The following is a 12,430-nucleotide window of genomic DNA, read 5'->3' on the forward strand; positions in this document are numbered from 1 at the left end:
GGCTGCACCTGCCCCTCACCCATCCTGTCATTCGTTGAAGCTGCACCCCTGGGTCACGAGGCACGGGGCCGAGCCGTTGCCATCAGAGGATGAGAACTGCACGCTGGTCGAGGTGACTGAAGAGGAGGTGGAGAATTCTGTCAAACATATTCCCAGCCTGGCGACCGTGGTAAGGCAGATGAACCACCAACCACAAGCAGGGCCCGAGACAGCCTGAGGCGCGCCAGCGGCGAGGACAGGGCCAGGACGCAGCGGAGGCCTGGGAAGCAGATGTGGGGCCCGAGAGTTAGGAAGTGGCCGGGAGCCGCCCCTGGCCCACAGCTGCCAACCTTGGCCTCCGTCTCCTGTGAGGCCCCGTGGCCCATGTTTCCAGAGTGAGGCAGCCCCTCTGCAAGACCACACCGCCCCTCCTGAGTTTTTGCTTTCAGAGCATGGCAGGGGAGAGGAGCCAGGAGGAGGAGCAGGACTGGGCAGGGGCCAGGGATGGGTGCTGGAGCCGAGGTCTCATAAGATGAGGTTCCCATCTGTCTGGAGCTTCAGTTTCCAGAGCAGACAGCCCAGCATGTGACGTTGGCCTGGTGGGCTGTTCCCCAGCCAGGACATGGGCTTCTTCTCTGCATACCTCAGAAAGTTCTTCCCAACTCTCGAGGGTGCAATTTGGCTTGGGAAGAACTGAGCCCCTTTTGTGGCCTTGACTTTGGGGTCCCGACACAGGAAGAAGGAAGCAGAATGTGAATTCTTCAGCCTTAACCTTGGAGACTGTGGGAACTGCCCAGTCACCAAGCCTCTGCCCCTGCGGGCATCTGGCTCCAGGAAGAATCCAGGGGTCTGGGGTCCAGGCAACAGTCCTAGCTGGCTGCCCTCTGTGGCTACCTTGAAAGCCCTGGTGCATTTGGCCAGCTTCAGCCCCAGCAGGCCAGGGGACCCTGGGCTCTGGGAGAGACCTGAGAACCTGCAAAGCCAGCAGGAGGGGCTTCCCTGCTTGGGGAGTCCAGACGCTGGCTCTTCCTCTTCTAGCTTTGCACTGCTCACTTCTGCTTCCCACTTTGCCTGTCTCCCTCTAAATCCTGAGCCCCAGGACTCATCCATGTCTCCTCCTGCCTAGTCCTCTGCATGACCTTCACCGTAGAGACTCACTTGCACCCACTCTCCCTCATCCACCCTTCCACGCACCACACCCCATCTCGTGCCTGTGGCCTGGGAGGCAGCTGGTGTGGGACTCTGTGCCTACTATGGGTTCTGTTCCTGGCTGTCGCCCTGACCCCTCCCCATCCCCCTGCAGATTCTTGAGAGAGAGCCCCTGATCCCGGGGGTCTGGAGTAGGCATTAGCCATTCAGGAACCACTTCTTAAAAATTAAGAGCGGTTTCTCAGGCAGGGACGTGGTGATGAACAATACTGATGTGGCCCCTACCATGGCCCCTGCCATCCTGGAGAGACCACCAACAGATACAGGCACAGTGTAATGGGGGTCACGGGGCTGCTCCTGGAGCAGGGACACTTGGCCCAGGTGATGGGTTGGAGATAGCTTCCTGAAAGTAGTGGAAGTGCAACAAGTTAGGGGCAGGGTGTTGACCCGGCCAAGAGAGGGTAGCGGGGCAGGCAGCCCAGCAAGAGGGAAGAGTGCACTGTCCTCTGTTGGGAGGGAGCTCAGCCAGCCAGAAGCTTCTAGAAAGTTAGGGCTGCTGAAGCAGAGCAAGGCACTGCAGAGACAGTGCAATAGAGAATTAAATCTTGACCCCAAGGGTAGGAAGGATCTGAATCCCTGCTGGCAGGAGAGGTGGTGGGAACCTGGCTGGGGTCGAGACCTTCATTCTCAAACCGGCTGTCTTTTTCTCTTTTTTCCTTTTTTCCTCCTATTGAGGTAGAAGTTCCATTAACTATATCAAAGTGAACAATTCAGTGGCATTTATGATGTTCACAGAGTTGCGCATTTGTCACCTTGATAGTTCTGAAGCGTCTTACTCCTGAACTCCCTTCCCAGCGCTCCTCCCCCTCCTCCCCAGCCACCGCTGATCTACTGTCTCTGTACAGGTGTCCTGTCTGGACGTTCCATGTCAGTGGAGTCACACGCGTATGTGGCCCTTTTCAGGGCTCATCCTTGCTGCAGCAGGTGGCTGAGTAATACTCCATTGTATAGGTAGACCACATTTTGTTTACCTGTTCTTCAACTAATGGACATTGGCCACTTTTTGATAAATTAGTGTTTTTAAAATATTATTATTAGCAACAAACCCTTTTAAAAAATCAGAAGCTCAGTCAATCCATAATCCTGCTTAAAGAGGCACCATGCTCCGGAGCGTGAGCCCGGCCTTTCAGTGACCATGCTTCCTTTGACAATATCCAAGGGTGATTGGTAAGGAACTTTCCAGGGCTCCCTGGATGGTTACAGGCTAAGTTCCAACTTCCTATAGGTGAGGGATTCTTAATCAGGGGCTGAGGGGATCCGGCTGGGCTTTAAGAAGGCTGGGGACAGATGAGGGGAGATGGGGTAGTAGAAACAGAGAAAAGAAGCTGGGCAGGGCTGAGGGACCAGGAGGGGCCTTTCCTCTAGGCAGCCTCTACCCAGTCCTGGCTAGAGTGGGCAAGGCAGGGGACTGGGCCAGGGCTCAGCCACTCCCAGGCTCAGCGGGACCTACCAGGGCCTCTGTGCCCTTGTGCCCTCACGCCACACCAGCCTGTGAACTGGCGGTCTCCTTGTCCTGGGGTGTTTCTCATCCTCAACTAAAATGCAGGCCCCCGAGAAATCGCTCCTGCTGTGCCTGACCGGAGGAGTGTAGAGTGGTTCGGGCTTTGTAGAAAACACTCAGGGAGTTCCTCAAAATGTTAAGTACAGTTACAGGATCCAGAAGTTCTACAGATGCCTATCTAAGAGGAACGAAAACACGTTCACACACAAATATGAACTCAGTCGTCCACCCTGGCACCGTCCGCATCTGCCCAAAAGCAGAAACTGTCCAGATGTCCAGCAGACGGGTGGGTGAGCAAAGTGCAGCCCATCCACACCAGGAACATTATAGGGCCATGAAAAGGAAAGAGACTGATGCCCGCTACAACATGGGCAAGCCCCGTGAAAGGCAGACGCAAGAGGCTGCGATTGTGGGATTCCCTTTACAAGGAACGTCCAGAAGAGCTGGTCTGCACCCACACCAAAAGGGCTGAGGGTCGGGGCCCAGAGTGGCTGTTGCCGGGTTTGGCCTTCCCTCCCTCCTTTCCTCCTTCTCTCCCTGCATTGCCAGGCAGCGCTCCACCTCTGAGCTACACCCCAGGCTTATGTGTTTTTTTGAGGTAATCTAAACTTTTCCAAAAGTAGATAATGGTGATGTGAAAATACTAAAAGCCACTGAATTGTATACACTCACCCCTCCATAGCTGCGAGTTCCACGTCTGTGAATTTAAACATGTATCAGACATGTTCAGAGAAAGTGGTTGCTTCTGTATTGAACATAGTCCAGACTTCCCCTCATCCTTCCCTGAGCGGTATGGTGAGATCAGTATTTACGTAGCATTTCCATTCTGTTAGGTGTAAGTCATCCAGAGATGGTTTAAAGCCTACCAAGAGGGTGTGTGTAGATGTGCAAACACCGAGCTGTTTTATGTGAGGGGCTTGAGCATCCACAGCATTCTGGAGCTGGTGTGGGGCGCGTTCTGAGCTGATGCTCCTGGGCTTTAAAATGGTGAATTAAGGCATGTGAATTATATTTCGGTTTTAAAAAAGCACCCTCCCCCACGCCACCCCCGGAGCTGTCCTGGGGAAATATGGTTGGTTTGTCACTGGGGCGGTCACAGCTGGCTTTCCCTGAAAAGAAGGGCTTGAAGATGAGATAGGTTGATGGGCTGGGAGGACCACCTAGCAACAGCTCAGGTGAGACAGATGGTGCTAGGTGTGCCTCAAGGGACACGTAGGCCAGCTGTCCTGGAGCTTGGGGTCCATGGGGTCAGGTAGGCTGGGATTAGATAATGACAGGCTTTGCATGTTAGACCAAGGAGTCTGGACTTGAACTTGGCCTCCAGGAAGTGGGGAGTGGACCCATAGGACGTGGGGATGGGTCTGGCTGGTGTATGTTGGGGGCCGCCACAAAGGCCTGCTGTCCGTGGAGAGCCAAGGGAGCTGATGGGGGCCTGGGAGAAGGAAGGGAAAGGTTGTTGCCTGAAATCTCCCCCCGTGACCGAGCAGTCACCTGCCGCCTCCTCTCCCTCTTCAGATCCTGGTGAAGACCATGATTCGGAAACGCTCCTTCGGGAACCCATTTGAGGGCAGCCGGCGGGAGGAGCGCTCGCTGTCTGCCCCTGGGAACCTGCTCCTGTGAGTGTCCACCGTCTTCCTCTCAGGGTGGGGGCTGGAGGGTAGGCCGGGGCATCCCTGGAGCAAAATCAAAGGCCAGGAGACCCGCCCTGCACACTGTGCTCCCTGCCTTGGGTCTCCTCCCGTTGCCCAGCCCACAGCCTTGTGTCAGGAGCTCCTCCAGACTGAGGTCTGGCCTTTTCACTGGGGGTCTCCTCATAACCAGCACCCCTTCCCTGAAGCACAGTCCCAGAGGGTGGGGTTTTAGGCTGTGTGATGGTCGAGCACTGGGCCTTGCCCTGGGGCTCTGCAGAGAGCTGTCTACCCACCTGCTTGGCACTGGCCATGTGAAGTAGGCATTGGGGTCTGCTGTCTCTGGGGCGGGGGTGGTATCCCCGTGGCCCCTTCTCACTTCCCTTTTCCCTCCCTCTGGCAATTCCAGCAAAAAAACAACCAGGGAGTGGGAGCCCCTGTCTGAGCCCAAGGTAACGCCTGCCTGCCTGTGCGCAGCCTCTGCGGGGGCCTGGGGGGGGCAGGTGCAGAGCACGGGGGCGTCTTCTCCAGGCCATGTTCCTGCCAGCCTGGCTGCTGTGCTCAGCCTCACTTTGGGCCTCCAGACCTGGGGATAAAACCAGGGGCCTCGAGGGGCTTGGGCCCGATGGCGGGTCCTGCATGTGGGCTGGGGCTGCGGGTGCATGGCGCTCCGCCCGGAATGCCGGTGAACTCACCCTGGTCTTTAGACCCAGTCCCTGCATACTCAGTGCACGGCAATGGCCTTGAAGCTCTGTCACAGGCCCAGGGCTGCCACTACTGAGCGCAGTGGTTAGAGCACACATCAGGCCTGCTACGCCCTGTGACTTGTCTGCTGGCTTAAGATGTAGAAAATAAGTCCCCTCTGCCTGTTGCAAAGGGGCATAAGAATCCTGTGGCCTGAGTAGGAGCTCAGCCTTTTCCTCTCCGGGATGGCCCACCCTCCTCCAAACACACTTCCATGCCAATGTTACCAGCACCTCCCAGGACAGATGAGAATTCTTGTCCCTAGAAGACTGGAAGCTTTGATTGGCAGAACCACTGCTCGTTCCCCAAGTACCTGCAGCACAGTGGAGACCCCAGTGTTGTTCCCACAGGCTGATTCTCCACTGGCAGCTCCAAGCAGTTAAAAATAGCTTCATTGGGGCTGGGGGTGCAGCTCAGCGGTAGGACCCCTGCTCAGCATGTGCAAGGCCCTGGGTTCAATCCCTAGAATACACACACACACACACACACACATGTATATAGTTCAGTGACTTTGAATGTATTGACACTTATGCAGCCATCACCACAATCAATTTTTATGAGCCCAAGAAGAAGAAACCCTATACCTCTGAGCTGTCTCCACCCAAATCCCTTATTTCTCAGCAACTGCTAATCTACTTGCAGTTTTCTATGGATTTGCCTGTTCTGGACATTTTCTATAAATGCTTTTGAGTCTGTTTTTTTTTTTTTTTTTTTTGTTGTTGTTGTTGTTATTGTTTTGGTGTTGGGGAACGAACCCAGGGCCTCACACAAGCTGGGCAAGCACTTCTTCACCACTGAGCTGCTGTCTCTGGGACGGGGGTGTGGTATCCCAGTGGCCCCTTCTCACTTCCCTTTTCCCTCCCTCTGGTAATTCCAGCAAAAAAACAACCAGGGAGTGGGAGCCCCTGTCTGACCCCAAGGTAATGCCTGCCTGCCTGTGCGCAGGCTCTTTTTTTTTTTTTTTTTTCCATTTTTTAAAAATATTTTTTTAGTTGTTGATGAACCTTTGTTTTATTTATTTATATGTGGTGCTGAGAATCAAACCCAGTGCTTCACACATGCTAGGCAAGTGCTCTACCACGAGCTACAAAGCCAGCCCCATTCTCTGCTTTTTAAATTTTATTTTGAGATAGGGTCTTGCTAAGTTGCTGGCCTCAGACTTGAGATCCACCTTCCTCAGCCTCCTGAGTAGCTGGGGTTACAGGTCACACTGCCATTCCTGGCTGTGTCTGGCTTCTTTCACTTAATCTCATGTTTCTTAGGTTCCTCCCTGGTGTAGCATGGATCAGTGCTTCATTACTTTTTATCACTGAATAATATTCCACTGTTTGGATGGAGCACATTTTGTTTATCTATTCATCAATTGATGGACATTGTTTCTATTTTTTAGTTGTTAAAAGTGAACAATGCTGCATGCAGTTGTGTATAAGGGGAAATTGACTTATGAGCCAGGTGCTTATGCAGTAATCTAGGAGGGGCCCTGCTTTGGAGATGTGCTTTTGAGACAAAAGCAGGGAAAACACATTGGCATTAGCAATCAGGTCTGACCTTCAGCAGCCATAGAAGGCTGCCCGAGACCCTGTCTTCTTCCCAGATATCCCAGAAGCCCGGTGACTAGGCAGGCCTTTGGTTTGAGCCTCACAGTGTGATAGTAGAAGCCTAATGGGCTGACCTTTCCTTGGCCCTTCTCTTCTTAGTCTCCCTCTTAGGGTCTGCCAAAAGTAAGGCTGCTTCCCCTCTGTGAGCAAGTCTGTTGTTTCCTTTTTTGGGGGGTGGGGTGTGGAGGGGACCAGGGTTTGAAGTCAGAGGCACTTAACCACTGAGCCATATCCCCAGCCCTTTTAAAATTTTATTTAGAGACAGGCTCTTGCTAAGTTGCTTAGGACTTTGCTAAGTTGCTGAGACTGGCTTTGAACTTTGGATCCTCCTGCCTCAGCCTCCTGAACCACTGGGATTATAGGTGTGTGTCACCAAGCCTGGCTCTATTGTTTCTTTCTGTTTCAGTTCATAATTGCAAGACACCAACAGACTGAGATTAGCCCTTGGGGTTTTGCTGCTGCTTCATTTCCTCACCTCTGGTGCTAGAAACCCTGGGAGTTGCCTGCTGCAGCTGTGGGCAGGACGTCTTGCTCTAGGAGCTTATAGAGCTGGGGGTCCTGGACCACGGGCTGCCTGCTGTCTGCAGTGAGACCCAGCTGGTGCCAGCAGGTGGCACGGAGGGCAGAAAGCAAGGGTCTGATCAGACAGCTAGTCACAGCTCTGTCCTCCCTGGGGACTTTACATCTTGTTCTTTGTCAGAAACAAGAAGCCAGCAAATGTGATTTTCCTAGGGATGCATAGGCACTGTGATTTCCCAGCCCCTGGGCAGGGACAGAGGCTCCCTTCTGGCCAGGGGCACACAAGTCTTTGCTGGGAATGATGGACAGTAGCTTTGAGTGGCATGCTCAGCTTGAGGATGCTGAGGGCCTTGGGCCCTTCCTTAGAGATTTCCCCTCCAACGACCTGAGACTCAACCCACAGTGGTCACACCAAGCAGCTCCAGTGAGGTGGGGGGCTCTTCAGGGACAGAAGGGCTCTTCCTCCCTCTTCTGAGAAGGGAGGGGCCATCTTTTCCCTCCTAAGTGGTCTTCCCTTGAGCCTGGGTATAGGGAGCTAGGGCCAATGTTGTGGCCATTTCCAAAATGCCACTAGGTGCTAGTCCAAATTGGGCAGGCCCTGCCACTGCCCCACCAGGAGCTCACCACAGGGACTCACAGTTCCTGCCCTGCATGAGCTTTGGCCTCCTGGGGAGGGGGTGGTGAGACTATCAACCCTTGGGGACACCCCACAGAGGGGCCCACCTCCTGCTTGCATCTGCTGTAGTTTTATGTTTTGGGCAAGCATTGCTTCCCCATTTATGGAAGACTCGGTCTCCTTGGAAAAATTTAAGTGATCAAGGGCAGGTGACGTGATCGCTTTGCAGGTGGTGCGAGGCAGCACGCCTGGGCAGTTGGTGTCCCGTGGTGGGCGATGGTCAGGGCCCTGCCATGGTTTCTCCAGGCCTTAACGCTGGTTTTCTGTTCGGTGAGCAGGAAGCAAGGCAGCGAAGACAGCCTCCGGGGCCCCGAGCCAGCCCCCGTGGGGGAGGAGGAAGTGCTCTTGTGAAAGGTGGTCCCTGCGTGGAAAGTTGGGGGGCCCCCGGCCCCAGCTCCCCCGCACATGTGCTTCCACAGCAGCCCGAGGAGGCACTGGAGCCGGAGTAGCTGCCTGGACGCTCGACCTCGCATGCCTGGCCATGTTGCCCTGCACGGGCTGCTGCACCCTGCGTTTCCATAGCAGCATGTCCTACGGAAACCGAGCACGTGTGTAGAGCCTTGACCGTCACCTCTGGTTATGTGTTTTTCCTTTATTGTTTTAAAGGGGACAAAAAAAAAAAAAAAAAAAAAGACTTGACTCCGTGACGTCGACCTTGGCCGCTGGCTGGCCGGACCGGCGGGTGTGAGGAATTGCAGACCAAACCCACGTGTGTTTTGGGATAATTGCTTTTTAAAAATGTTTTTATGCCAAAAATCCTTCAAAACCATGTGAGATATACCAAGGGAATGAATGTGTGCGGGGTTTGAACGGCGCAGAGGAATGAGCAGGAGACTCCAGCAGGACTGGGGCCGAGGAGCAGATGCTGCATTTGAGGAGTGGAAGGAAGGCTTCGCGACTCCTTCTGCAAACCCCGAATTTCCTTCCAGAACCGTGGATGAGCAGGGCTAGCCCTCAGTAGCTGCAGAGAGCATCAATGCAACTTATTTGCAAGAAGGACTTTTAAATTTTTTTATGGTTAGAACTGTAGTCAGGAAAACTGAAAGGGCTTGAAGTTTAATTGCTTTTTGAAGGGGATTTGCCAACCCTAGGAGCCTTCAGCAGCCTGGGCGGGGAAGAGGTTTGCCTGGAGGACTGAATGTGCGCCCTTACACCTGCCACTCAAAGTGGGTTTCTGGAAAGGTTGGCTGGGCTCCAGTAAATCTCTTTGTTCAGTTACAAAAACTTCAGGGTGAAATCCTACACTTCCATGTACATTACATGGCTTATGATTCAACACAAAAATATTTTCAATTGTCTAACTAGACTGAACTCTAGAGAAGTTCAGAGGTTATTTAGAGCTTCCAGGTCATGCCACAGCTTCCCTGTGTGATCTGAGTGAGAGCCGATGAAACCTAATGCCTGTATATTAGCAACTCGGCTTGTTTATGACCTGTGTATTCCTGAGCCTGCTGAGGTTCTGTTTGCATCTTAACCGCTCACTCGCGGCAGTCAGCCAAACACTTTACCTGCTTTGTGGAGGGCTCTGAGGGAAATACTCTTACTTGGCTGAGACACAAATGATCATCCTTAGCATCAAAGCTTTGGTAGGGTCCACACAGTGACCTTGGATCACCCTTTTAGAGAAGATTGTTGAAACTCAAGAGTATTCCTTGGGATATGGAGGAACTGGGTGCTAGCATGGGAAGTTCCCTTTTGTAGCCTGAAAATTTTACCTTTTGACTTCCAACCAAAAGAAACTTCCCAATGCTGAGACGTTTGGCTGAGGTTTGCATGTGACTCTTCCCAGAGCCACACACTGGTGAGTGTGAAGTTCAAGGGGGTGGGAAGGACTTTGTGCTGGGAGGACTTTGAGATCTGGTCCTGGGAGGTAAATTCAGTGCCGGGCCTTGGAAGACTGCTTTTTTTGTGGTTTCAGTTTGATAAGCCTTGGTTCAAGGACTTCGCACAGAGACAGAAGCAAAGCCTGTGTCCCCTCCCAGCCATTCACAAAGCCTGGGCATTCCTTGGCTTCCATAGATTTTCTTAAGCTCTTGATTGTAGTTTAGCCAGGTTTCGCGTGCTGTTGTAGAAGCAGTTAGAATTAGGGAATGCTGGTTCCAAAGAGCACAGACTCCGGTGTAAGGAGGGTCATCTTGCCTGCTTGCTTTGTCTTTGTAACCTAGTATTTGCGCTTGTCTCCCCTCTGCTTTAAATTTAGGGGGAAATGACCCAGTAGCTCCACCCCTTCTGGTAGCAGATGGGGTCTGGTGAGTTTGCAATAAGCACCTTGCAGTGGTTAAAGTCTCCAGTCCTTAGGCTTATCCCCAGCCCGCGTGCACGGACTCTGCCTGGCTGAGTGGCCGAGGAGGGCAGGCTGCATGCAGAGCTCTGCAGAACTCCTCTCATGTTTACACGCCGCATTGGGCAATGCCATTTCTCCCCACCATGAACTCGCCATCCCAGATGTCTTATGGGGAAGCCCAGTGGCCAGGCAGCATCTAGCCATTTGGGTGGGTGGGGTGGGGGAGGTCCACACCGTAACTTTTATTTAGTTAGTTTTTAAAATAAACACCAAAGAAAGCTGTGGAAAGGAACCTCTCCTCATGGAAAGCATAAGTAGACATGGCTGTCACTAGGGCCACCACTCTTGGAGCACAAACGTGGAGTTTTTAAAAGCCAGCTTGGCCAGGAAAAGGGAGAAGCTGTCAGGAGCAGCTTTTTCCAGTGGGCAAAAAGGATGCCTGTGCTTCCTCGAGTTGCTGGCTCCTCTGGGACCAGTGTGGTGTGAGCCCTGTGGCCTGGAAGAAAGCACAAGCCTCCCACATGCTTTTCTTTTCCTCTGCCTGTTTCCACCTCTCCTGTCCATTCCAGAGGTGGCCAGTGGTCCCCAGAAACCTTATCGAGCCCCCCCTGTTGGCATTTGGGCCTGCGGAGGCCATTACTTTGGCCTTTCCATGGGGTGGAGCTCCTGTCCACAAACCCTTTCTGGAACAAGGAGAACCCCTGCCCAGGGGGAGGCTGGCCCAGGCTGTGGCCCTCACCCATCTTCCTGAGGGCAGCTTCACATTGCTGATGGTGGAACCAGGACCCCCACTTGCTTCCAAGGTGCTAGGGAAGATCTCATAGTCATGGGTCCCATCTTTTCTTCAGCTTCATGGGCCGAGTCTCATGGGACTTTTGACTTTTCTATTCTGTGATCTCTTCGATGCCCAATGCTTCTGTTTTATTCCTGATCCTTTCTACTATGCATTTTCCTTTTATCAGGTGTACAAAGTTAAATACTGTGTATTTATCACTTACAAGTACATGAACTTAAGAGAAAGATAAGCCTTTGGTGTTTTTCCACAAATGATTAAGCTTCTCTGTAAACTTGAAATAAAGAGACAGCAAAATGGTGCAAAGTTTGGGTCTCAGGGTTTTTTTTGGTTTTGGTTGGTTGTTTATTTTGTCCATCTGTCCTTGTGTCTGCTCTCCTTTCCTAGGTGAACAGCAGGTTACATGTCCCAGTCAATGCTAATGTAGCCAGCAGACCCCTGATTTAGGGCATGTCTTCATATGCTGCTGCTCAGTGTGACTCCAGGACCAGCTATGTCAACAGCACTTGAGAGCAGGGCAGAATGCACATGCCCAGGCCCCGCTTAAACCCGCTCACAGGTGACCCACCTGCAGGTTGAAGTTTGAGAAGCCCTGCTCTAGTGGACAGGTAAGGGCAAGATTCTGGCGGAGGCCAGACAGGTGAGTAGTTCCATCATGTGGAATGTGTCCTGTGGTCCAGGCCTGCTCTGTTACACTTCGCCCCAGGAGGTGGGTATTAAACTCATAATGAGGATCATCACCTGTGAGCTGAGGCTCAGAAAAGTTAAGTCGGTTGTCCAAGGGCTGGAATTTGTCAGCAAAGCACCTGGTCTTTGGCGTCCTGAGTCTTGGTGCTTGCTGGTTCTGATGGCATCTGGATGCTCCTCCAGGCCAAAGGTGGAGGAGTCTCTGCATTTCAAGTGTGGCTCTACTCCTTGGAGGTGCTCTCTTGGCTTTAAATTTCATTTTTCTGTTACTGGGGGACAGCAGGCAAAGTCTAACAAATCCCTATTCCACTGCTTCAGAAAAGCATTGAAATGCAGGCCTTCAAGACTCAGGAGCAAGGGGCTGCTATCCCAAGACCCCACTGCGAATCTGAGGGAAGGGAGGAGGGGTGCACACAGGTGCATCATGGAGCAGAGCTCCAGGGGCACAGAAGACTCCTGATGGCACCAGGGTGTGCCAGTGAGAAGGGACATGGTCAGAAGCAAGATGAGACTGGTGAGTGAAATCGCAGTGCTGCCCAACACCCATCCCTCACCCCGACTGGCCTTTGCATTCCATTTCAGAAAAGAGAAGGCCAAATGCAGCCCCCCATTACAGAAGACCACTGCCATCACTCCTCGGCTGCAGGGTAATAGACAAACCATTTGTCTTGTCTGTTTGTGCTACTATAACCGAATGCCTGAGATGGGGTAATTTGCAAAGAACAGAAATTAGTTTTTCGGAAGTCTAAGATTAAGGCACTAGCTGGTTTGGGGTCTGGTGAGGGCTGCTCCCTGCTTCCATTTGTGCCCAG

At 52.7% G+C, this 12,430-nt stretch overlaps 1 protein-coding gene across 12 annotated transcripts in view; it reads left to right on the top strand.

Annotated features, from left to right (window-relative positions):
* The window catches only part of LOC124093606 (anaphase-promoting complex subunit 5), a 94,483-nt gene extending 83,246 nt beyond the window's left edge, over positions 1-11,237 (top strand). For 7 of the 12 annotated variants that reach the window (XM_058579865.1, XM_058579863.1, XM_058579856.1 and 4 more), the window contains 4 exons: positions 41-169; positions 4,205-4,305; positions 4,727-4,769; positions 8,133-11,237. In XM_058579865.1, coding sequence (XP_058435848.1) covers positions 41-169; positions 4,205-4,305; positions 4,727-4,769; positions 8,133-8,303 — 444 coding nt within the window. In that variant the 3' untranslated portion in view covers positions 8,304-11,237. Of the gene's footprint in view, positions 1-40; positions 170-4,204; positions 4,306-4,726; positions 4,770-5,938; positions 5,982-8,132 lie in introns of those variants that run through there. The other 5 variants (XM_058579860.1, XM_058579859.1, XM_058579858.1 and 2 more) reach the window with 5 other exon arrangements.
* The last annotated feature ends 1,193 nt before the right edge of the window (positions 11,238-12,430 follow it).

Source organism: Marmota monax, unplaced genomic scaffold, assembly GCF_021218885.2.
Source record: "Marmota monax isolate L192 unplaced genomic scaffold, Marmota_monax_Labrador192_F-V1.1 WCK01_AAM20220418_F8-fsc00092, whole genome shotgun sequence".
Classification (NCBI taxonomy): domain Eukaryota; kingdom Metazoa; phylum Chordata; class Mammalia; order Rodentia; family Sciuridae; genus Marmota; species Marmota monax.